Source organism: Melanostigma gelatinosum, assembly GCF_949748355.1.
Source record: "Melanostigma gelatinosum genome assembly, chromosome: 6".
Taxonomy (NCBI): Eukaryota; Metazoa; Chordata; class Actinopteri; order Perciformes; family Zoarcidae; genus Melanostigma; species Melanostigma gelatinosum.
In genome coordinates, this window is record NC_136639.1 from 3087165 (window position 1) to 3111410 (window position 24246).

General features: G+C 46.0%; 2 protein-coding genes across 2 annotated transcripts; one reads left to right on the plus strand and one right to left on the minus strand.

The window, feature by feature from the left end:
- Positions 1 to 598: 598 nt before the first annotated feature.
- fgf5 (fibroblast growth factor 5) lies at positions 599 to 8533 on the minus strand. Its single transcript, XM_079269797.1, has 3 exons — positions 7966 to 8533; positions 5413 to 5516; positions 599 to 1316 (listed from the first exon to the last, which is right to left on the minus strand). Exons 1-3 carry the CDS (start codon positions 8171 to 8173, stop codon positions 948 to 950), a joined length of 681 nt encoding a protein of 226 aa, XP_079125923.1. The 5' UTR covers positions 8174 to 8533; the 3' UTR covers positions 599 to 947.
- Positions 8534 to 19804: 11271 nt separating this feature from the next.
- Positions 19805 to 21493, plus strand: LOC306778984 (kelch-like protein 10; the record flags this gene model as incomplete). The annotated part of the gene is made up of 1 exon (XM_079270723.1): positions 19805 to 21493. The coding sequence occupies one exon, from the start codon at positions 19805 to 19807 to the stop codon at positions 21491 to 21493; it is 1689 nt and encodes a 562-aa protein (XP_079126849.1).
- Positions 21494 to 24246: the final 2753 nt, after the last annotated feature.

The window sequence follows — 24246 nt, forward strand, 5'->3', positions numbered from 1 at the left end:
GTGTATTTAAACGTTTCAGCTCTTATTTAAATCGTCTAATATGACAGACGGAGCTACTTTTCTTATATAAAACAAAGTGAATTAATAAATCCGTTCAAACCAGAGCTGATGCACACAACATAACTCGGAGTCATCCTATTCTACCGTGGTGCATCATTCCGATCTTTCAGGCACTCTACCATTTGTTTTTCCACTTTCTAATAATGGGAACGCATCTCCAGCAATATCAATACCTTCTATACGTCTCCTGAGGTAGCGAGGAAAGTTGTGTCTGAGTCAGCTGCTGATTGATTGTACTGAGGAAAATACATCCCTGATGCAAAGACGTCATTGTTGTCTTCTGCTTATTGCAAAAATACACATTTATTATGATTATTGTTTTGATATTTAAGAAATAAATAGATATCAGAAAACAATTGAATTAAAGTATAAATCTCGGGGTGGAAAAAAAGACTCTTTCCATTCATCCCATATACGCTTCTGGCGTATATGTTCTAGTCGGCGTTTACCTCAAAACAATGTGTGTACAGTCCCGAACCAACGGCGGACGCTACAAAGTCAGTTGAGGAGATTCTCAGTAGAAAACAAGATAGAAAAAGAACGTGGACGACTGTTCCCTCGTTGATGTATCATTCAGAAAGTATTTCAAGAATTTCTCACCTAAAATACGCAAACAAAGTTATGGATTTCAGCTTTAGCTGATTTTAAAGAAACTGTTCAAGATGGCATAAAACAGGACAGAGCATCCTCCACTCGGGTGGAAACTCCCAACTACGCCCACAGCTTCAGCAGAGAGGAGCTCAATGGCTGAACCTGGCAGCCCTTTCAGGTTTTTCACACATAGATACTCGGAATGCTTTGAATGTCATACGCGAACAGTGTTTTGGGGCACGTCCATCACTTGTATGTCCAGCGTCTATGAACTCTGTGCCCCATCCTTTTGACATCTATCCGAACCGGTACTTGGGCCAGTACTTGACCTGCGTTCGTCTCGGCCCCGTTTGGACGGCCTTCGCCAGAGGAGGATTGGCCGGCAGAGGCGGCGGGGGCGGGGCTCTCCTCCTCTCTGTGCTCCTGTCTGTGATGGTGAAGCCTCGCTCGCTCCTGTCGCGCAGGCCGACCCTGGGCAGGAAGTGAGTGGAGACGTGCTGGGGTTTGACCCGCGGGCTGGAGCCCATCTTGGCCTTCCCTCTCTTGTTGAGGGCCACGAACCAGTCGCGACCGGTCCTGTGGTTCCTGTGGATCACCGAGGCGTACGTGTTGTAGCTGTTCTCCTGGAAACGTTCCCTGAACTCACAGTCGTCTGTGAACCATTCCTGCAAGAGAAAGGAAATATACGGGTGTTTAATCGAATAAGATCAAATAGAACTTCATGAACACCGAAGGGAACTCTTGTGCCAGACTCTCATTAAAGATTACGACTGAAGAATAGCAAAAAACAACAGAATAAAATATAAACATATATGAACAATAGAAAAACTATTATTAACTGCTACGGGTGGATTGCAGTGATTGAACAGAACGCTACATTTGAGCAACATACCGGCTCTGGTACCAGTCAGGGAATCACACATCTGGAAACAGATCCACTGGAGCATGAATGAATGTACTCTCACACACAAACACACACATTCCAGGGGAAAGCTTTGCTCCTGCTGGGTTTCATAGGATTTAATGGCTGCGGCCAGATTCCAGAGATCTGATTGTTAACATCATAATGCTTGGACAGCTGTTTAACCTGCTCTTGCCCTGCTGGATTGGTCACACTCTTTTAAAGGGACCTTTCCCATGATCCTCGGGTAAGCTGTGCTTGGGGCAGTGGTGGAAAGTTACATATTTCCTCTACCCAAATAATATAACTTCACCAACGTGTCCTTTTTATTCTCACTGTGCACACAGATGTGGTTCTTTATTATTTTCAGTTCCCCTAAAATATAAGACTGAACTAAAGCCACTTTAATTTTACTCTGATAAGCACAAACGTGGCTGTCTTAGAGCAACTGTATGTAAAAAAAATAAATAAATGAATTTACGATAAAAAAGAGATTTGCTGATATTTGGTCAGACACCAAAATATTTGACAAATTAAATGTTGACTGATGGTGGTGCTCGTCAGGTGATCATAATTCATTTCATGAATGTCTGAAGCAACTTTTGATGCAATCCATACATTAGTTGTGGAGACATTTCACCTGCTGGCACCAGAGAAAAAGCGCCAAATCGTGTGGCAATGCAGCGAGTCGATTTTAAGATGAGTGTCGAGTTAGACCTGCTGGTGGCACGAGAGTCAGGATTCATCCTGTGGAGACCATGAATGTCCGCTTTAATGGCAATCGATCAAATGTGTGTTGAAATGTGCAACTCAAAACCCCACAATGCTAACGGTAAACAGACTAATGCTAAAGTCTAGGACCTTTATACTGGAAACACTTTTTAAGAAAGTGGGTTAAAATACATCACAGGTGCAAGAGAAACTGTAGCTGAGACTCAAAAATAAATAAATAAATCAAAAAGCACAAGTTCAGTCAAGTGGTTGCGTTTCTGTCTTTCACTCTTTGTTTGCTCAATAAATGCAGGTGACCCTTTCCCCTTTCTGAAGGTTATGTTTGCGATGGCCCGCTGAGCAGGTCGTGCAGAGCAACGTGCATCTGTCTCCTCGCCCGTTACTCAGCCAATAACTTGGCACTGTGAAAACATCGGAATATTAGATATGACGGACGATGCAACAAGTTAAGGGTCAGGGTGTCACCTGACACCCCAGACGTGAGGCCCGGAGCCCGACCGCGGCCCCCCCGAGGTTTACATCCACCCCGAATCATCACGGCGGTTAAATAGCACAGTGCAGCTGTAGACACAGATTGGAGTTTTAGTTGTACAACCCCAATCCCCGAGGCAGAGCTGCTCCGGAGGCACAAAATAAGCTCCGACTGCGACGGTTTGGAGCCAGAGAGCCTCTCAGAGCGCGAGCTTTCTACAGTAAGCATCAAAGCTGCAAAGAAGAAGAGCCCTGATTCAAACATCACACTTTCATTTACTGCACATGAAACATTTATATAATAGTTTTAAAATGTCTGAAAGTCTGCTATCAGCGTTTAGAGTTTGTGTTCAATGGAACAATCAACATCCATTTAAAGAAATACAAAATGTACTCGCAAACTTAATGCCGAGCTTTAGACCAGTGATCCTCAGCAAACAGGGTTTTAGTTCTCACGGAGAAAAACTCCTTCGACAAAGAAAGATCCAGTAATCACAGACCAGAGACGACTCAACACGCAAACAAAGGAGCCTCGACCCATCCGTGCTGACGTGCCCTTGAGCAAGGCAGCTCCACCAGGGCTGATCTTGTTGATCGCTCGCGAGGATAAATAATGAGTCCAGCGGAACCAAAACCATGATCAGGTTTTAGTTTGAGGCAATCCCCCCCCTGCAGTCTGCCCAGTTTCAGTTCATATTTAGATCTTGTTTGTGCTCTGACCCCGAGACACTTTGTAATTCCCTCCTTTATATAAGCTGGAGCGACAACTGCATCTGCTGCTGGACGACTCGCAGTCGCATTAGCGCGGTTCCAGAAAGCTGTGGCTGAGAGACGCCAGATCGCTCCCCGCTGACAGGGTTTCATGAAACAATGCCGGGGAGCTGAGGGGGGCTGAGGGGGGCTGAGGGGAGCTGAGGGGGGCTGAGGGGAGCTGAGGGGGGCTGAGGGGAGCTCAGGGAGGCAAGAACATCCCTGTTGCTCAGCTCACAGACTCTCCGGCTCTGCTGCTCGCCCGGGCTGATTGTTTACTCAACATATTGATCTCCACTTTGTGGCTCACTAGTCTGTATATTATCAGCCGTCCCAGACAGGACTTAATCTGCTCTTCCTATTAACACATGCTGATGGAGAGCCGCTTCTATCTGTTCGCCTGCCGAGGCTCCCGCAGACGACTCGTCGGAGCGGCGGGCTGCCGGCTGGCTGGCCCCTGGCCCGCGGGGCGAGGCCAAGCTGCTGTGGGCAGATTTGGGCTTACTGTGTGTTTGGGGGGATTTGAAAGTCTTCGGAAACTGTGGCTAAAGATTACAGCAGTATGCCCGTGACATGCTGATGTCAGATTTGGTGGATTTTTGTTTCACAGCACAGATGCAAAGCTGCACAAGCTAATAAATAAGACAAATTTAGCTGCAACGTTTTGATGGAGAAATAGAGTCCAAAAGAAGTTGGGCTGCAGCAGAGAAGAGCATCATGTCATCTGCAAATGAGATGCAGATCCAGGTGTGGACTCTGGCAGCAGGTCTGATTAGACACAAGGACAATATACTTTGAGCAAGATCCATTTGTGATCTCTGAGAGCAGCGTGTAACAAAAATGATCTGACCAGGAGAAGCAGCTGGAAGCTCAGAAAAGCCAATAAAGTCGTGTGTTGGCTCCCAGAGAGGAGAAGCTCTGCTCCTGGAGGAGGAGGAGGAGGAGAGGAGGGAGAGGAGAGGAGGAGACGCTGCTGCCGGGAGCTGAGCTCTCCTCCTCCCTCCGGAGCTCCGACTGCAGGTCCAAGGCTGCAGGTGAAGTCGGATCTGGGTCTGTCCACTGTGGACCGGTCTCTGCTGGAGGATCTGGGTCTGTCCACTGTGGACCGGTCTCTGCTGGAGGATCTGGGTCTGTCCACGGTGGACCGGTCTCTGCTGGAGGATCTGGGTCTGTCCACAGTGGACCGGTCTCTGCTGGAGGATCTGGCTCTGTCCACGGTGGACCGGTCTCTGCTGGAGGATCTGGGTCTGTCCACGGTGGACCGGTCTCTGCTGGAGGATCTGGCTCTGTCCACGGTGGACCGGTCTCTGCTGGAGGATCTGGGTCTGTCCACGGTGGACCGGTCTCTGCTGGAGGATCAGGGTCTGTCCACAGTGGACCGGTCTCTGCTGGAGTCTGAGCTGAAGGAGGTTCTGGTGAACCTGCATGAGTTCATCTGGTTTCACCAGAATCCGACCCGGTGGCTCCGATGACGAGCATCAAGAATAACTCTATAGAAACAGACCGTCTTCTCTCTGATGGTCTCATTACTGATGGAGGTCTGATAGAGGATCAGGACTAGACTGAGACTGGTTCAGAACCAGATAAAAGCTCCTCACAGGAACTTAAATACACTTCGTTCGTTGGAGCATTTAGCAGCTAAACATATATTTGTATGTAGGAGGTAAGAGGTCAGGATGAGTCTGATAGAGGTCTGGACAAACCACCAAATAGTGGATCTTGAAACCCATTATCTAACAACTGAAGGTCTACTTCTTCTGTTTGATTGGACAACAACATTTGCAATCAACACTTGTTCAGTGCAAATAAGTGTCCTTTCAAAATGGCTTGCAGCAGACCTGCACAGTCAGCAGTATGAATGTGCTGCGGGTGGGCTTCAGAGTTTGCGAGGCATGCGGGATACTCACGGTTGCGTAGAGCCGTCCTCTTCTATTCATGGCCAGGAATCTGTTGCTGTAGACCCCTTTGATGCCGATGACCCCCTGAGAAATGGCAAAGAGCTCCAGGACACCTGGGAGGACAAACAACACGCTCCGATGAGTGACGGACGACAGGGCGCATTGTTACTCCTCTTGTCGTTTTGCTACATCTCGTCGCTCTTCGAGGAGGAACGTCGAGCTTCTCTGGCACAAACAGTTATCGGGGTGGACCGACGCAGCAGCGGCGGTCTGGAGTTCACAGAGGCAGGATCGCCAGCCTGGTCTACAGATGATGTTCCCACACAACGAAACTGCATTGTGAATTACGCTTCGGGGTGAATGCTTTTTTTGTGGTGGCCAACATTTACTTCTGACATTTGACAAATTCCTGGAAAAACACAGGAGAACGCTGTTCACGTCCCGCGTGAAGCAAAGTACTTCTGCAGTTTTGTTTTCTTTCAATTCTGTGTTGATTTTAAGCCAAACCGTGATTTAGTCTTTTACTATAAACCTAACCAAGTAGTTTTGTGTTGTTTTTTGTTTTTATCATGTGTCCAGTACAAACATTTTGTCTTTCGTAATAATACAAATATAATCTGGGCATCAGTACTTTTTCTCTTTTCTTTTTACTTTTTCTATTCACATAATTCTTGAAATTGTAAAGCGAGTTAGGATCCCAAAGAATGCACAACGGTCGGTTCTTTTTCCAACATTTGGGCATTTGGGTCAACCTGTCCACTTAAAGCAGACTATTGACGAGCGTAGTCTGTTGTTGTTGTTGTTGTTTTGCATGATATCAATGCACTGGTTCAAAGCAACGACCACAACACAGTCTGGATTATTGACACGATATTGTCAAACTTTTAAATCCGTCGACCTGCTGTACAGGCGGAGGAGGAGCGACGAGGGATCTGATGGTGCAGACGAACAACTGAGAATCTGATTCATGACTTCCGGCCTAAAGGACACAGGACTCACGCACGGGACGGTCAAAGCTTTGGGGTTTGAATATATAAGTTTTAAATCAACGTTTCCAGCCACAACTGGTGCTCATAACATGTCTTATGGATGCAGCCCAACGGGAATGTTTGTGGAATGATGTTGACATCTGAGTTTATGGAAAAGTTTGATCTTGAACTTTTGATCATGAACACCGCTATCAGACTAAAGCTGGTCGATAAAACATATTTCCATGATAAGAGTTATTTTTGAATCTGTTTTCCTCTACAAGCCGCCGCCACAGTGTTGTGTTGTTCTGAGTCCCACGAAATGACTCGTTCCTCCGTCAGAATTTGATCCGGTTCTGATAACATTTGTAAACTCTAGAAGAGCCGAACAATTGATGTATCTTGATTCAAGTTAGCATAGAAGGCTAACCGGGAGTGAAGCAACTTTGCTGCCAGTCGTCTCTGTTGCGCATGCTACAAAGTAGACGCACAACAGAAAGTGTCGTATTTACTGGACATATGATTGACCCTCAAAATATATAATTGTTATAATACATCATGATTACATTTGGAGTTTCTTCAGGGTTCTGTCTTGAGGAGAAACCTCTTAAAACTGTAAACAACATGTGTTTGTGTGTTTCATATCACGATGTGAATGTTCTTTTATAATACATATAATAGAAGAGATGTAGATGTGTTATGTCGAGGCAATATTTTAGTTACTTGATTTCAAACCTCCGCAATGAATGGAAAAGGGGGAAAACCCAATAAAGAGTTGGTCACGAAAAACACCAGTAAATTTAACATTATTATTATTATTATTATTAAATATATATCGTGATAATCATCCAAATAGAATAATATATAAACAAAAGATATGATAAAATGATGTCTATATCGTTCAGTAACAGCCTAAAAAATCCCCAAAACCTTCCGTTGTTGCTGCTTAATGAATGGACCCTGATACACATCAAATCACTGGACACTATAACCTCACAGCCTTCAGCCGAAGTGCATCAATGTATTCATCTTATATGAGCTGGAAAGATATGCACACAGAGCACAATATTGTACTTGTAGAACAACTTATTATTGCCTTTTATTTGTGATTTCTTTCCATAAAAAAAAAAGGTAAAATCATTGAATTTGCATGAAAAACAAACTACATGTTTTACTAGTTTTGAAGGTAAGATTAAATAATAGACACTAGTAGATAATAGCTTGGTTTGTAAGGTGGCTATTTTTTGCAGCGCTGTGATGACAGTGGTGCTGATCGTGAACACATCCTGTCTCACTGCTGCACCTGTCACTTCCACAAATAGTCTACCTGCCGACACAAACAAGGCCCGTGGACCAGATACCTCACCGGGGTCAGGCAGACTAAGTTTAGGCGCGCGGTCCTCAACGCTCCTCCTGTGTAAATCAGTGCAGTTAAAACTTGAAAATAGCTGCAACTGCTAAACACAGAGAGGATCAATTAAGAGCGAACGCAGCTCAAAGTGCGCGTTCTCGGCGAGACGCGCCGGATTCATCTGCGCGTCAGAGTACGTGTATAATTTCGGAGTTCTGTGCTATGTTACGCCGTGAGACTTACTCAGCTGGTTGGGCTCATGGCTGCCGTTGACTCTGCCGTCGGGATGAATCTGGAGATGGAAGCCGATGCCAACCCTGCAGTAGAGCCTGCACGTCCTGCGCCCCGAACGGATCCCCTCCTCCAGAAGTTGGCGCTCCAGAGGGACGCGCTCTGCTCCGGCGGCGCAAATCAAGTGAGCGACGGTCAGAAGGTAAAGAGGAACATTCATTCTTCCAAAAAGGAGACACTCGCTAGGCCACTTCTAGCATTTTTCTTTGGTCCGGGGCGCCACCAAACATTGTGCACGCACACACACGCGTGCAGCGCTCCTGGGCATTACCCCGGCTGCAGGAGCTGGAGCAGTTCTGCTGGCACGGGGATATTTATAACGCCAATGATCTCACTGCTCGATGCATGCCTAAGCTCTAAAGGACGCTCTTTCGTCCGGATTTTGTCGCCGAGATGCCACTCCTGCTCAGCACCGGCCCGCAGCAGCGGGGCGTGAAGGAAACGCGACTGACACCGCACATTTTCCAAGGAGTCGTCCGCGCCAGGACGCACTGAGCGCGGCATTTTACGCACAGGGAGACATCGGTTTTTCTTATTTTTCTTTAATAGATCGAGGACGTGATGAACTCACACATGAGGAGAAAAAAACCCCGACGCTTCTGACGACGGTTGTTTCCATATAAGAAGAGTTGAACCGAAATAATGAACCGTTAAACAGGAGAGAAGGACGGAGGGGTCCGGACGGCATGCAGAGATCATCAGGTGGAGTTTAAACACTGGCTCACCGAGAGACTCAGGCAGCCGTATTTATAGGCTTTCGTCCACCTTATCATCTGATACGTCCACATGCTGTTCTGTGCACGCGTGATGTATTCTGAGCAGCTGCAGTGGCAGAGGAGGCATTGCGATGATTTTGTAAACATACAATTCTTCTTTTTTTGTCACTTTATCTGTTTTATTTTCTTTCTCCCAAAAGATTCGGCCTTCATTCTCCTACTTCTCAAAAGCCTCTGAGTAACTATTTTGGACGTCACTTTTTGCAGTCGGTGTCCCATCGACAGTCACGTGACCTGTAGAAGTGTCCTCCAGAAAACACTGAAAGAGTTTCCCCCAACTCAACAATGTGATTTAAACTGATTTCTCCACTGGTTCATGTCATTCCACATTATCATTGTTATAAGAAGAATCATCTCTGGCTTGGTTACGATGCCGAACGAACACAAACCACACACATATATGGAAATGCCTAACAAATAAAACGTTTTTTTTGTCTAGGTTGTTGTCATATAATCATCCTGTTCATTCATTTACAGACATATTCAAATAAAACACTTTACTGTAATAGGTGACTTTTCTGGTTCAGAGTAAAGAATCTTTTGAGATTCTTTCATCATAGCAGCAAGGCAATGGAGGGTCACAGGTTCGAGTCTTTACTGTGTCCGATCCAGTCAGCGTTGTTGTTATAGTTAAACATATAAACCAAAACCTGCAGAGACACAATGGAGCCCTGAGAGTTAGAGACGTTTTCGATCCCCTAAAGTTCAGCATTTTATCTGAAACTAAACACACTTTGAAGGAGAAGTGGTGTAAATACGTTCAGTCAGCAATAATTGCTTCAGTTTCAGGGTCCTGGTGTTGTTCATGTCAGCTCACTGTCGCACCCTCAAGGCTCACCGGGACACTTGAGTACACCCGTCACTTACAGAAGAGTCGCACGAGAAGGGATCTCAGCATGGCCACTTTTTTGCCAATCCAGTCGCCAGAAAAAAAGAAAAATTGTCATCGTATGTTCCTGCAAACAGGATATGTTGAAATGTATTCAGTTGTATGAGGGCTTTACAATCTGTACAGTACACAACATCTTCCGTTCTTTGGACGCTTGCATCGGAACAGGAAAAACTCCCCAAAACAACTCTTTAAGACGTAGCAGCGACCCCTCGCCCACGATGGGCAGAAGTGCAACAGATGTCATGCTTGTTATTCTCGTTGTTAAACCACGTGACTTTCAATAACGGTCGTTGGATATCCGACGTCACTTGCTTCGACCAAACGCAAAAACGTCGATATTCAACGTATCTGGGGTTTGTAGAAACATACAAACTCCAACATTTTTTATTGTTACAAGAAAGTCCTGGAAACACATGAACTTGTCCTTTAATATACATTTTGGTTGCTTTTCTGTAAGACAAAGTACAATCTTTCATTTCTCAGATTGATAAACGCTGACCCTTTATCTTCTACTGTGAGCTGGCGTTTGCCTCGTGAAACACGATACAGGTGCTAAATTGGAGTGATTAAGATTCTAAAAATAAAATAACGCAAAATAAACATATAACATACCTGCATACTTGTTTCAATTCCCAGTTGTACTTCTTGACAGAAAGAACATACTGTTTTAAAAGTAGACCTCTATCTGATGCTGTATACGTTGAGTCTTGTTCACTGTAACACATGCTCGCTGTTAAGCTTTATTCATTTTCTACCACATGCATTGGCTGTAATCCCGTGCCTCATTGTTTTCGGGGCCCAGCTATGTTTGAATTTGATTACCGTCGCGCCCGGCGGTGGATTCCGGTCGGCATCGGGGGCCTAATTGTCTCTGGCACACAGAGTCGGGGCCGGGCCCGCGTTACCTTCTATGTAAACAGCAGGGCCGTGTTTAGTCCCACTGTTCTAATGGCCAGTCATTCCTGCGAGGCCACTCCAGTAACAGTGAGGTAATCCTCCTGAGTCGTGTAAACACGGATGATCCTGATTGATTCCCCCGCCCCATTGATCCCAGCTTTCAGCAGCGTTTTAGTCTAAGCAAACGGCAGACAGAAGGTTCTGCTGCGGCGCTGAACCGTCTGAGCCCGGAGACGGTGATCAATCTGAGGGTCGAGGGCGCCGTGTGGGAACCCGTGACCGGCCAAGGCCTCCATCATCAACATAATGACGAAACTCCTCTGATGTCCTGTGGTGTTAAATAGTCTGCAGAGTCATCATTTTACAGAATAAAGTCCTTTGGGCTGTCTAACACCAACATACGTCTCAATTCAGCTTTGGATCATATACTCTGGCACCCTGATCTCACAGACATATGTGAAATGACCACGACATCACTACCTCACTCCTCCAAATTCCAAATATGGTCACGAGGTTTATCGGCTGCAAAAAGCAGCAACATGGCCAAAGCCGTAATCCAAGATGGTGACGGCGAAATCGCCAAACTGGAGGCTTCAAACAATCTGTCCACAAACCAACGTCATGACGACTCCGTCCCCTTCTTATAAAGAGTCTGTGCTTCTTGCTGAGCTCCTCGGATACTTGTAAGGTTGTAAATGGCAGAAACAAAGCTCTTTGACAGTGAGCAGGTTTTCATACTTGCACTGATGTGGACAAATGATTTCGTTTCAGCGTTTGCTTGTCCTGCATGTATGGGCTCAGGACTAATGAGCCGTGCCTCAGATCTTTGTATATTATTTTGCTCTCTGAGCCCTTTTGTGGGAGTCGAATGTCTCGAGCACGCTTAGTTTGTGTGTACATGTTCTTTGGCCACCCAATTTTTTAAGATCGTCAGACTTCTACTGCGGCTAAAGAGGTCAGCCAAGTTCCTTTCATATTCACCGGCCCTGTCCGTATATGATTTACAGTGTTTATTGTACGAGAACGGAGACGTGCCCTGCAGTGTGAAGAGGCCGTTTTCATCAACGCAAACAAATTACTGCCAGCTGATCGACGAAAGAAATGTCACTGAATCCACAAACAGATACGTTCCCATCAGCGCTTCCCACCATCAGCAAGAGACCTTTTTAAAGTTACAACCATACCCTCTATATAAGAAGTGGCCGTCCTCGTCGTGATGTCACCCATTGGTTTGTGGACATATTGTTCGCTTCGTAAGCCTCGTACCGAACGGTTTAATACGAATACGTGTATTATTACACCGCTAGCAACAAACAACCACAGCTGTGGCGTCATAATGAGCTTATTGTGGCTCAAGTGTAGTAGGACAGCACAGAAGGCCCGGGTATAAAACGCACGGCCCGCCACTGGGTTAAGGCAACAAAACCACTTAGCTAGATTAAGGAAAACCATCTACGTACCGTTAGGTTTATATTCAGGCAGCAAAACCAACTAAAACCACAACTTCTTCTGCCGTAAAGTCCTGTTTGTTGGACCCGTCCACCTCCCTTCCCTGCCACCAACAGTCGTCTTTTTGGATAATATAAAGCACGTCACTTGCTCTGACTGTTGCTTAGTGACAGCGTATGCCAACTATACACGGCTTGCCCACGCGGGCAAGCCGTGTATAGTTGGCATACGCTGACAGCCAATGAAATTGCAGCATTTCATATCGCTGGTTTCAGCTCCTGGACGCAGATTCGAGTCTAACTGGGGCTAAGCCACTCATCAATGACAAAGAGCTATTCATAAATCAAGAAATGTTTATCCAGCTTTACCTTTTACTGATTATCACTAGATTGTAGTGGCAGATAGATTATCAAGTACTTGACTTATTTTTGGCTATAAACCTATTATATTGTAGTTTTTACTGTTGACTATAATGATTCACGTATTAATGAGACATGTGAACATTAGTAAATGAAATATATTTATTAAACACAACAGGGACAGTGAATATTGAACACAGAGCCAATAATGCAAGGTCACAAATACACAACACAAATATGTTAAACAAATATAATAATGACAAAACACTCCCGTTTTCTCTTACTTTCCCTTTTCAACCTCCCATCTCTTTTTTTCTGTCTCATAAAAAGCAGGTCGTCTGCTTCTCCATGCCCTGGTCTTTGTAAAAGGAAAAGACTTTACCAGGGCAGTAAATGTACTTCCCTGTTAGTCCAGGGAACCCCGTGTGAATGTGAGGACTGTTTGGATCCTGCTTCAGATCCATCTGACAGAATTGACACTTGCGACCTGTGGGCTGGGATTCAGTCCTCTTCCTCTTCTGCTGTCCTCTGTCCTCCACCCTTTTCCTTGTAGCATCCAGTTCCAGCTGAAAGAACTTTGGAGGAGGAAGATCAGAGATGCTGTGGATTCATTCTGGCTGGGGAGGGAGATGCCACAATGACACCATCTTCATAAGGTTGCGCACAGGAAAGCAGCCTGGCCAGAGACCCATGGATTCCAGCTCTGTCTTCATCCAGATCCTCTGCTGCTGTGAACAGGTCCACTGGCTGACTTCATGGTCGTAGCCAGGGAGCTGTGGAGGAGGACGGGTGGGGACAGCTAACGGCCTGGGTGATTGCTCACCTAGTCAGACAAGAATAAACGGAGCAAATTAGTACGAATCTGGGTGCGTCTTGATTTAATCTTTTGACATGAAAAACCTTCTAACACTAACGTTGATCTCTCTGTGCAGGTGACAGTTGAGCGGGCTCTGCAGACGTCTCAGGAGAAATCAGGGGGGCCTCTGACACTATAGAGAATATTAAACATGTTGTCATTATTATTGACAGTAAGATGAAGCAAGGATGTAACATGACAGCTACACTGTAGTCTGTGAAACTCAGCAAGCTGGACACTGGAGTGCTGCCTACCTATTGTCTGAATACAGTGCAGCAGTAACTGTATAGAATTAACAACAGTTTTGATGGACACTACATATAGTATATTTTTAAGATGCAAATACAGGTCAAATAACACACACCAGGGACTGTGACAGTCGCCTCTGTTGCTGGACGACCCGCTCCTTCTGGCAGCAGACACGTGAGCTCCTGAGGAACAGGCACTGGTCTCCTTACAGTTACAGCGGCGGCTGCAAGGAGAGAAGGATCACAAAACACAATCAACGGTTTATAACAGATATGAGCACAGTGAATATGACAGATGTGTTTACATGTTGGATGTATTTACCATCTACTTGTGAACCCTTCAGATGAGTTGGTGCAGCCAGTGTAGCAGATGGTTCTACAATGGAAAACACCTTGTCAGTAATTTATATTTTGACAAAGAAACACAACTGTTAGTATCGTTACGTCACCTTTCTCAGCCGTATCCAATGACAGACTGTTTCTCACATTAATATATAAAGAATATACTTCATTCATACACGTGTGTTTGTCTAGGCAGCATGTTGGTCTCATGTTGGCGGCGCGAGCAGTCGCAGCGGCCCCTCGCGGTCCCGGAAAAACAGTGTTTTCGTCTTTTTCGTCTTTTTCGTCTAGTTTGTCTAGTCTGCCGCTGTGTTCGTCATGCCCGACGGACTTATATCGCAAAACACAACAATACAGCCGTGAGTTTCTTCTTGGAAAAAGTACAACTTTCTTCAACTTGGAAGCCAAACTCTCCGTGGATCTTAGCAGCCTGGGACTTCTCTGCTCCCCCCATTGTGTCAACCCCCACCCGGTAAGGAGACAGCGCAAGCGGTGCGAGAGGAAGCAAAAGCGGGGAAAGCGTGGAGGTATCCGGGCTAGGCTAGCGGCTAGCCCACACAAGCCGGCAATTCCAACATTACTCATGGCAAATGTCCGTTCACTGGACAACAAGATGGACAATATACGGCTACTCAGAACCAAGCGTGAGGTGAGGGACTGCTGTGTTTACGTGTTCACGGAAACATGGCTCCACCACAACATCCCGGACTCCGCTATTCAACTGGACAAGCTAACATGCTACCGAGCAGACAGAGACATAGTTAGCGTGGGAAAGTCCCGCGGCGGCGGTGTGTGTGTTTACATCAGTGATGCTTGGTGTCGAGACGCTATTGTTGTTAACCAACACTGTTCCCCGCTGGTGGAGTTTATGGTTTTAAAGTGCCGTCCTTTTTACCTGCCGAGGGAGTTTTCAGCCATTCTACTGGTGGCTGTTTATATACCTCCGAGCCCCAACAACAAGGACAGAGAGGAGGCACTCAGTGAACTTTACAGAGCCATCAGTGAGCAACAGACAGCACACCCAGACGGCATTCTCATCGTTGCTGGAGACTTCAACCATGCTAACCTAAAAACTGTTCTGCCTAAAATATACCAGCATGTTGATTTTCCAACCAGGGAAAACAACAAATTAGACCTAGTCTACACATCGATCAAGGGAGCGTACAAGGCGTCCCCCCTCCCCCACATTGGCCTCTCCGACCACCTCACTGTCTTGCTGAAACCGGCCTACAGAGCAAGGGTAAAGGTTACCAAACCGGTTTCAAAACAGGTACGGGTGTGGCCAGAGGACAGTACTGCTGCACTTCAGGACTGCTTTGGTACTACAGACTGGGACATGTTCAAGCAGGCAGCCACCTACAACCATCACATTAACATTCAAGAATACACAGAGACAGTCACAGGTTACATCACCAAGTGCATTGATGATGTAACTACCACCAGAGCCATCACCATCCGAGCCAACCAGAAGCCATGGCTGACAGGGGAGGTCCGCACACTGCTCAAGGCTCGCGACACCGCCTTCAGAGCTGGAGACCCAGCTGGGCTGGGAGCAGCCAGGGCTGACCTGTGCCGTGGCATCAGGAAAGCTAAACGACTGTACACCAGGAAAATCACAGGACATTTCAAAGACAGCAGGGACTCACGGAGCCTGTGGCAGGGCATTAGGACCATAACGGACTACAAACTACCGCCACAGACCTGTGACAGTCACACCTCCCTGCTTAACAACCTCAATGGCTTCTTTGCACGCTTCGAAGCACAGAACAACACACCTGCGCAGAAAACCACCCCCCCCACCGACGACCAGGCTCTGTGCCTGTCCCCAGCCAGTGTGAGGAGCACACTGCTGAGGATTAATACCCGCAAGGCTGCGGGACCTGACAACATTCCTGGTCGTGTGCTGAGGGACTGCGCAGAGGAGCTCACGGATGTCCTCACCGACATCTTTAACACCTCCCTGAGCCAGGCTGTTGTTCCCACGTGCTTCAAGGAAACCACCATCATTCCTGTGCCGAAGAAGTCATCTCCAGCCTGCTTCAACGACTACCGCCCCGTCGCATTGACTTCTACCATCATGAAGTGTTTCGAAAGGCTGGTCATGAAGCAGATCAAATCCACCCTTCCTCCCTCCCTGGACCCGTTTCAGTTTGCTTACCGAACTAAACGGTCCACAGAGGATGCAATCTCCTCCGCTCTACACCCAGCCCTCACACACCTGGACACTAAGAACTCCTACGTCAGAATGCTGTTCATAGATTTCAGCTCAGCATTCAATACAATCATCCCCCAGCAGCTTGTGTGTAAACTTACAGACCTGGGCCTCAGCCCCTCTCTCTGCAACTGGTTGTTGGACTTCCTCACAGAGAGACCACAAGCTGTTCGGGTCAACAACAACACTTCGAACACACTAACACTGAGTACGGGGGCCCCCCAAGGTTGTGTGCTCAGCCCCCTTCTCTTCACCCTGCTGACCCATGACTGTAAACCCAACTACAGCTCCAACCACATCGTGAAGTTCGCTGACGACACTACCGTGGTAGGTCTCATCAGCCACAACGATGAGACTAACTACAGGAAGGAAGTGAACCAGCTGGTCCGTTGGTGCCAAAATAACAATCTCTTCCTCAATGTGGGGAAAACAAAGGAGATTGTTGTTGACTTCAGGAGAACCCACTCCCAACCCCCCCTCCCTCTGACCATCAATGGTGCTGCTGTGGAACAGGTGAGCAGCACCAAATTCCTGGGTGTGACAATCACAGATGACCTCACCTGGAACAGCAACACCACTGCACTGGCAAAGAAGGCCCAGCAACGCCTGTACTTCATCAGGAAGCTCAAGCGAGCAGGAGCCCCCCCCCCCATCATGCTCTCATTCTACCGAGGCGCCACTGAGAGCATCCTCAGCAGCTGCATCACGCTGTGGTTCGGAAGCTGCACCGCCTCCAACCGCAAGAGCCTGCAGCGCATTGTGAACTCTGCCCAGAGGATCATCGGAGTCTCACTCCCTACACTACAGGACATTTACAACACCCGCCTCACCCGCAAAGCACTCGGCATTGCGGGTGACCCCACCCACCCCTCCAACAGCCTCTTCAGCCTCCTGCCTTCAGGGAGAAGGTTCCGCAGTCTCCGTTCGAGCTCTACCCGGCTGAGGAACAGCTTCTTCCACCAGGCGGTCAGGATGCTGAACTCTCTCCCTCCCTCTCTCCTCTCGCTCCCCCTCTCTCCCCCCCTGCCATCTCTCCCCTGACCTCTCTACCCTCCCCCTCACCCACCTTTCCCCACTGCCTCAAATGGAACATACCAGGACATCTACTCCCCCTCACACCCCTTCCCTCATCCAGCACCAGTCACTTTTTCTATTTATTTATTTTAATTTTTTTATTCTCTGCTGCTACGAACATAAACCCCCCTCACACACCCTTCCCTCATCCAGCACCAGTCACTTTTTATCAGCACCAGTCACTTTTTATCAGCACCAGTCACTTTTTATTCTCTGCTGCTACTTGTTTAATCCTTTATCTAGGCCCTTATGTTCTTAACTTTATTCTATTTTATTCTATTATATGTTATATGTTCATGTCTATATTACACTGTGGGACTGCGAGAAACGGCATTTCGAATTTTCTGTATGCATAACACATGTGGAAACTTTGACAATAAAGTGAACTTTGAACTTTGAACTTTGAACTTTGAACTTTCAATGGGTTAATATTCAGTGGCCAGTCATTGTGATGTAACCTAGGCAGGTGAAGCAACATGGCACACTTCAAACACATGCATTCAGGTGTTAGTAACACAGCAGTTTCAGACATGCATATTGTTTCTTTTTATCCATATAAGAAAACAAAGAGTGCTACGTACCCTCATCATGACTGGTATCAATTCATAGTCACGAGGACAACAAGCAGAACACCACAACATGAGACAGAACGGTTCAATGCTTCACGTGGGATAAGAAGTCATGGTCCCATGCTTGTCTGTTGATGGCAGAACGTTTTTGGTGAAAAACCTCTTTCTGTTCCCGGAGCCTGTTGTTGTCTGGCTGTCATCAATGCAGAAACAGCTGGTAAACAAACAAAAACATATCATATACACTGAATAGAACACACGATTAACCGTTCAGCAAACCGGCTGAACTGTAACTGATTTTAAATCTTCAGGTGGTAGAAATGAAAGACATCAAATGTTTACTCTCAGCTCTGCACATGTTGCTTTGAAGGAGATACTCAGCATCCCTCTCTCCAGCTCTTCATCTTCATCCATCACTGAGATGCAAACAGACGAGAATTAGAACGTCATTAAATTAATATCTTCTTGCACTTCTTGTACATAAACATTATTTTAACAGTGATGGAGAAAGTCTACACATCTTGTACTTCAGTAAAAAAATAGGTATTAATACCACCACATGGTGTAAATACTCTTTAAGTGAAAGTCCTGCATTCAAATCTTACTTACTCAAAGTCTGACTTAAGTAAAAGTACAAAAAAGCATGTGTTCATCACTTTAATGACTTTATATACTGCTGGTAGTTTAATCTGTAATAACACATCATTTATTAGTTGAGTATATTTTGTCTGATATCCTGAATCTGCCAAGTAACTAACGTTAGTAACTAATGCTGTCAAACACACGTGGAGCAGTTAATGTACATAACTATGAACTACATGCATTAATGACGATACGTGACGTGATACAACGGAGACGTGCGTGTTTATTTAACGTTAACGTGATTGACATGAACCACCGGGTCCGGTCACAGCTTGTTGTTCTTTTGTTACGTGTCCGTAAAGTAACAGAGTATATCTTACGTTCACCATAACCTCAACCGGCCGCTGCTCAGCCTCTATATTCACTGACATACGTAGTAAACGCCAACTCATTTTATTTGAATGCACGTTCGTGTTAACTTGTGATACTTTTGGTCACAAAAACGCATCAAAGTCGGACATGAATTAACCGATATGAACCGTTAACGGCTCCAGATTACGTTACGTTGTAAGGTAACGAACTCATACAGAAGTCCGACTTCGACACAATATAACACAAAAAAAACACAACTAACTTTATCTTTGAAGCTTTCAAGTGAATGTCAGACAGCCCAGACTAATTGTCATGACATTTTAATTCATTGTTATTCATCTTAATGACTTACCGTTCAACGTAGTGTCCACCCAGCGAATAGATCCGGAAAATGCGGGCTGTCGATGCTCTTTCCAGGCTCCGACTGACTGACAAACACCGGAGAAAATCTTTCACACGCCGTAACTAAAAAAGTAACTTTTTTTCCAAAGTAACTAAAAAAATATTTTTTTTTCCAAAGTAACTAAAAAAATATTTTTTTTCCAAAGTAACTAAAAAAATATTTTTTTTTCCAAAGTAACTAAAAAAATTTTTTTTTTCCAAAGTAAATAAAAAAAAAATTTCACGCCACCCGGGTGCCGCACGCGGACAGCTTCTGGCAAACTCATAACATTCATTTTATGCATGTGTTTTAGGTTTCTTTAGTGTTTCAGAGCAACATTGTATGTCTGTAAATTAGCAGCTATACCAAACATTGCCACACCTGGCTTGTGTTTAGGGGATTCCCTTACCCACTACAGTAAAATTTGATTCAAAAAGCTGTCATCATAGAATTCTTTTTTTTCCAGAACTTGTCATTGGAATGGTGGCTGCTCATCATTCTCTGATGTCACAATAGTGACAGTACATGACAGGATTCTAGAATTCTCTGATGTCACAATAGTGACATCATTCTCTGATGTCACAATAGTGACATCATTCTCTGATGTCACAATAGTGACAGTACATGACAGGATTCTAGAATTCTCTGATGTCACAATAGTGACATCAGAGAATTCTAGAATCCTGTCATGTACTGTGTGGCAGAAGGGTCACTTATAACTAGAGACAGTTGTTGAAAGTTAGGAGAGAAACCTGCACAAGTCCTCATACTGCAAGCAAAGATGTCGGTGTATAATGAGCTCCGTTTGGAACAACAGCTTTGTGACGCGGTGATCAGAGTGGACAACTTTGAATTTCCTGTGCACAAGATCATCCTCTGCAACTGCAGCCCATACTTCATAGCTCTCTTCACCCGCTGGTCAACGCCCGACAGTCGGGTCTTTTACATTCCCAATGTGTCGCCTGACATCATGAAGCTCATCATTGAGTTTGCCTACACTGAATTTGTTCCGCTGACACAAGGAAATGTACAAGAGCTTTTTGTGGCAGCAGACCAGTTCAATGTAGAGGGCATGATTCAACCCATCTGCCACTTCCTGGAGGAGCACCTGGCCCCGGATAACTGCATCAACATTTGGAGGTTGATGGACGTCTACCCCAAACTGAACCACAAGGCCTTCCTTTACATGATGAATCACTTTGAGGAGATTGCTTTAACGTCAGAAGAGTTCCTGCTGCTCTCCGTGCAGGAACTGGTTAAAATCATTGAGAATGACCAACTCAATGTCAAGCACGAGAAGGTGGTGTTCAGGGCCATCCTTCGCTGGATTGCCTGTGCAATTGAGGAACGCAGAGAATACATCTCTCTGCTTTTGTCCAACGTCAGACTGGCTGTTACTAGTGTGGAATACATCGCAGAGAGCGTGAGCAACAACGAACTGGTGCGGGGAAGTGAAGAGTGTCGACCGATTCTCACCAGGGCCCTGCTTGACCTCCACACAAATATCTTCTCTGACTCCCGCCCACGACTGCCCCCTGCCATCCTGTTGGCTGTTGGAGGCTGGAGCGCTCGCAGATCCACAAATATCATCGAGGCGTACGATATCCGTGCTGATCGCTGGGTCAATGTACCAAACAATGAGGAGAACACTCCCCAGGCCTACCATGGCGCAGTTTTCCTCGATGGATCAGTTTACTGTGTCGGTGGCTTCAACAGTGCTGAGCAGTTCAGGTCTGTGCACCGGTTTGACCTGGGCACGCACACCTGGCAGGAGGTGACACAAATGCATTCGAGCCGCTGCTATGTCAGCACAACTGTGATGGACGGGTGCATATATGCCATGGGAGGTCATGATGGACATGAACGACTCAGAAGTGCTGAGCGCTATCAGCCCAGAATCAACCAGTGGAATGTAATTGCTCCAATGCATGAGCGGAGGAGTGACGCCAACTGCACAACCATCAATGGGAAGGTATACATTTGCGGTGGCTACAATGAGAGTGGATACCTGTCAACGGCGGAATGTTACGACCCAGAGACTAACCAGTGGACACTGATTGCCCCCATGAGCAACAGGCGCAGTGGACTTGGGGTCATTGTCTTTGCAGACCTTGTCTTTGCAGTTGGCGGTTTCAATGGAACCAGCCGTCTGGACACTGCCGAGGCCTACGACCCCCACACCAACACCTGGCACGCTGTGCCCTCCATGCTGAACTCCCGCAGTAACTTCGGCATCGAAGTGATCGATGACCGTCTATTTGTTGTGGGGGGCTATGACGGCTCCACCACCATCTGTGAGGTAGAGTGTTTTGATGCCGAAACATGCGAGTGGTCTGATGTCAGGAGCATGGAGAAGTCCCGCATCACCCTGAGCTGTTGCGTGGTGTACGGACTCCCTAACTTGGCCGAGTACTCTGCCCCTCGTGGTACCCTGCCATTGCCCGATGTAGAGGAGGATGAAATGGAATAATCCACCTGTCGCGAACGAATATGAGGGCGGGATATAGCCAAGCGTTTTTCTCTCCTGTTAGTTAGGGTCCGGGGGAAGACGTGTTCTCCTGGGACTGGGGAGAGTTTTTTCCAAAGTGGGTTAATAGTGTAACGAGTCTTCAAAAACATATACTCAATTTTGTGTATTTTCATGCAGCACATGATGCAGTTTGTTTTATGTGATATTGTACAACCTGTTTTGTGTTTGTTTTACATTACCTTGTGATGAGTCTCACTCTTGTGTATACTGTTACGTGAATCTGGGGGGTGACCCCTCACGATTTTTAATTCGATAATAAAAAAAATTTGAAAAATGAATTAATGAATTCTTTTTTTTATTATTATTATTTCTATTTGGGTTATTAAAACTAGATTCCTGATGTAAATGTTTTCAATTCATCTGGAAATAATTAGTAATAAGCAAATAGGAGGCCTTTCGTGTGAAACCCACAAAAGTTTGAGCAGAGGGTGCTCCGTGTCAATCATTGATGCACAGAATGACAGAAGTTTCTGCTGGCGGTGTATCAACGCTTGTGATACACCAGAGGGACCCAGACTCCACGTGACCCGTGCCCGGCGGAGCTGGCCTCTCCCTGTGTGTTCTCCTGTTGCCGTAAGAGTTGGCTAGAAGGAGGGGATACGTTTTAATCCGTTCCCTATATGATTTTCACACCTGACCTTGCGGGAGATATTGGGGAAAAAGGGTTCCCGAATTCTTCTCCCTGTTTTGCCTCGCGCACTGCTCTACTCTAAGATTGACCTTTACCGGGCTCTAATATTGTACCGAATATTCTTTAATTGCCGACCACCAGCCCGGTCGAAGGCTGGCTTACTGTCTTATCTGAATCGATCCGCAGTAACTTACATGGACAGTGTAGTCGGTCGCTCCGACTATCATTTGGTTTTATAAGAGTCCAGTATTTACTTGTCTCTTTTATTTAATTTTGTTTAGATTTTTCTTAATCCTTTGATAATTGATAAGATCCTGCTTGAGAGCCCAAACAGATATAAAGCTCTTTCAAACGCAAGTGGGTCTCTCCTGGTGTCCTCTCTTAAACTAGAGCGAAACTAATTCGAATAAGTATCAGTATGTTTGTGCATGTAAAGAATGCAATCAGTAGTGTGCCGAGCTGGATCAAACACAACTTACCTCAGGGGCTGAAGGGGATCTGCTGAGGCGTAACCCCTCTCTGGGCTGGCTTCTCAAGAAAATATGAAGAAAAGGATTTGGTCGAAGAAACTAATTCGTTAATTATTTATTTGCATTGAAATCAAAGTGTAATCTCTTGGTCCAAAATACAGAGAAAAAAATCGTTAATCAAAGTATAATCTCTTCAGAGCAGTTTACAGACAAATGATCTTTAAAAGCCCTGACTCAGTCAGCAGACTGGCTGGCTGTGTAGTCTATGGAGGAAAAAGTTAATGATTCACCCAGCGCAGGAATGGACAGAGTGAGCTTCTCCCCTGACTCGACTTCAAAAAATCTTCTAAGTATTCTTAAAAACTCTGACTCTCAAAGTCCGGAGATCTGCAAAAAGTTAAAGTTTACCTCCGTGCAGGCAGAAGCCCGCACGGGGTTCGAGACTGCTCACACGACTCCGCACCACTCCGCACAGCTCCTCACCACTCCTCTTCAGAGCAGTTTACAGACAAAGGATCTTTAAAAGCCCTGACTCAGTCAGCAGACTGGCTGGCTGTGTAGTCTATGGAGGAAAAAGTTAATGATTCACCCAGCGCAGGAATGGACAGAGTGAGCTTCTCCCCTGACTCGACTTCAAAAAATCTTCTAAGTATTCTTAAAAACTCTGACTCTCAAAGTCCGGAGATCTGCAAAAAGTTAAAGTTTACCTCCGTGCAGGCAGAAGCCCGCACGGGGTTCGAGACTCCTCACACGACCGCTCACACGACTCCGCACCACTCCGCACAGCTCCTCCGAACCCCTCTTGGTTTAAAACTGTCACTATTTATACTCTTCTGGGGCTGGGGGCCCCTAGCACTTCACACATAACTTGATTGATGACACATAAATTCCCCCTTTCTCCCACGTGACCATAAACCTGGGTATGCTTTGATATAAGTACCCGTCAGCATTTTCAGTGACCTTACTGTCAAGGGTATGTTTATTTATATGTACCCCGGGGCCTAACTAATGACCTTAACGCCCTCCTGTCCGGCACCTGTTCAAGGGCCTCTTTCTTTCCGGCCGACATGGTGGCGCCTCAGTCTTCGCCCTCTGCTTGAACTTCGGGCTTCCCCTTGCCCTTCTCATGAACCGAGAAGCACGCCTGGGGGTGTGTGTGTGTGTGTATGTGTGTGCCCAACCGTACACGTCAGTGCAACAGGGGGTTTTGGACAACAGAAGCCTGTCTGTCTAACCGGTGCAATCTTATAAGAGCCTCAGAGTCATATGCCTGATTTAACCACGGCTTTGCCGGTAGAGACATCACGATTTTGCAAAACCTCCACCGTGTTCAACAATACGTACTGTATATGACTTGTGTGTATCACTTCAATAAATTGTATATCCAGCAGTGGAAGTAATGCTATTCGGCAGTCACTCAGCATCATTATTACACTGCTGTCAACTGATGTGATAAATACAAAGAAGCCAAACTGTAATGTGCACTTATCGTTTGACTTTTAAAGACTTGCCACATTTAAACATTTCCACACTCGAGTAATTCAATAAAATACTATTTGTTGTTAGCGCGTCACTATTAATAAATACGTTGT